The 2,358-nt window shown below is 44.0% G+C and overlaps 1 protein-coding gene across 1 annotated transcript in view; it reads right to left on the bottom strand.

The window, feature by feature from the left end:
• Positions 1-2,358, bottom strand: part of LOC107290036 (intestinal-type alkaline phosphatase-like) — a 12,046-nt gene that overhangs the window by 7,996 nt on the left and 1,692 nt on the right. The window contains exon 2 of the mRNA XM_015818880.1: positions 2,164-2,286. Coding sequence (XP_015674366.1) covers positions 2,164-2,286 — 123 coding nt within the window. The remainder of the gene's footprint in view (positions 1-2,163; positions 2,287-2,358) is intronic.

Below are 2,358 nucleotides of genomic sequence, written 5' to 3'. Positions count from 1 at the left end.
GTAGACTGGATGACAACACACACACAACTTCTGGAGGCAAGCCATTCCTCTGATTAAGTATTCTCACTCCCAGGCAATTTCTCCTTAGTTCTAAGTTGCTTCTCTCCTTGATTCGTTTCCATTCGTTGCTTCTTGTCCTGCCTTCAGGCGCCTTGGAGAAGAGCTTGACTCCCTCTTCTTTGGGGCAGCCCCTCAAACATTGGAACCCTGCTATCATGTCCCCCCTAATCCTTCTCTTCATTAAACTAGACCAGAGGTAGGCAACCTTGGCTCTTTTATGACTCGTGGACTTCAACTCCCAGAATTCCTGAGCCAGCGTGGGGGAACTGTGGCCCCTTCATGACTTGTGGACTTCAATTCCCATAATCCCTGAGCCAGCATGGCTAAGCTTGGAAACCTCTCCCTTTCCCCTCAGCATGGCTGGCTCAGGAATTCTGGGAGTTGACGTCCACCAGTCATAAAAGAGCCAAGGTTGCCTACCCCTGGATTAGACATACCCAATTCCAGCAACCGTTCCTTATATGTTTTATCCTCCAGTCCCCTGATCATCTTTGTTGCTCTTCTCTGTACTCTTTCATAAGTTGAGACTTCCTATACATCAACCCAAGTGCATTCAAGGTTTTCATCCTTGATTTCTTTTCCTTTTTTTTGCATTTTTTTGTAGATTGTGCAACTCCACCCCTTCTTTTGTTAGATCTATTTCTTTGGAAGAAGTTAAATCCTTCTAGTTGTATGTTCCGGTCATGGGTTTTATCCCACCAAGTTTCGGTAAGGGCAACAATGTCGTATCTGCCTTCGTGTAGTAGCACTTCAAGTTCTCCCTCTTTGTTCCTCATACTTTGAGCATTCGTGTCTAGGCACCCAAGCTCTGGAACTTGAAGGACTAGTATATGAGGGCAAGTAGGATACGATTGACGTTGCTGAAAGGTGGAGGGATGACACCCAAACCTGGAATGGACTGATTGATGGAAGGATGTCAACTGCTCAAAAGAAACACGTTTAAAGAACTTTTAGAATACTGCATCCAGTTTGGGTTGCCAAGATTTAAAAAAGATGTTCAAATTCAAGATGTAAAAAAGATGTTCAAGTTCTAGAAGGTGCAGAGAAGAGCAAAAAAGAGGATCAGGGGACTGGAGGCTAAAACATATAAGGAGCGGTTGCTGGAATTGGGAATGTCTAGTTTAATGAAGAGAAGGACGAGGGGGGACATGATCGCAGTGTTCTAATCTCTCAGGGGCTGCCCCAAAGAAGAGGGAGTCAAACTCTTCTCCAAAGTGCCTGAAGGCAGGACAAGAAGCAATGGATGAAAACTAATCAAGGAGAGAAGCAACCTAGAACTAAGGAGGAATTTCCAGATAGTGAGAACAATTAATTAACCAGTGGAACAACCTGCCTCTAGAAGCTGTGAATGCTCCAACACTGGAAGTTTTTAAGAAGAGACTGGACAGCCATTTGTCTGAAATGGTATAGGGATTCCTGCCTGAGCAGGGGGTTGGCCTAGAAGACCTCCAAGGTCCCTTCCAACATTATGATGATGATGATGATGATGATGATGATGATGATGGATCATCGCACAGTCAGCCAGATGTTCAGACTGGATTTGGCATTTTTGTCTACCTATCGAGTCCTTGCCAAGGACCTGGGATAGGCAGATGTGGATGTTTGATGGTATTACAGATCTTGTTGCAGGATGGAAGCAGTTCCTAGTAAGGCCGCCTTTTGAAATTGACTAATGGCGAATTTGTCAATGCCAATGATGGTGTTCAAGTGGTGCTCCACTTGTTTTGGGATTGCACCCAAGGCCCCTATTACTATTGGAACTACATCATCATCATCATCATCATCATCATCATCATCATCATAATAATAATAATAATTCACAATATTTAATTCGATTTGTTCACCATCAATAAAGCATAACCTGGGGGTTAAAAATACAAGCAAATGCAGAGATATTCTATCTTACAAAACTGAAACCATCACTTTGGGTTGGGAAAATCTTGAGTGAGGAAGCGGCATTTCCAAAGCCACTGGAAGGAGAAAATCAAATGCTACAATAATTCCATATAAAAAAAGAGAGGGAAAGAACAAGAAAGAGTGTAATAATTCTGAGTCAGCAGTCTCTCCAGCCTGGTTAGGCTTCACCCTGGTGTATCTACTCACCGTCTCCCAGGAAGAGGATGAGGTTCTTGGCCTGATAGTTGCGGTATTGTAACCGGCTGGCTTTCCGAATGGCTTTATCGGCCAGTTCATTCCAGAACGACGGTTTCTCTTCTTCCACTGGGAAAACAGGAGAGAGAACGGGATTAGGGCCCACACCGAATTATTCAATTGTTCAAAGGTTGCAGCTCGCTGATC

This window comes from Protobothrops mucrosquamatus, unplaced genomic scaffold (assembly GCF_001527695.2).
Source record: "Protobothrops mucrosquamatus isolate PMUCROS unplaced genomic scaffold, P.Mucros_1.0 scaffold_143, whole genome shotgun sequence".
Classification (NCBI taxonomy): Eukaryota; Metazoa; Chordata; class Lepidosauria; order Squamata; family Viperidae; genus Protobothrops; species Protobothrops mucrosquamatus.
The sequence above is the reverse complement of the archived record's forward strand: the minus strand, read 5'-3'. Positions and strand labels throughout refer to the sequence as shown.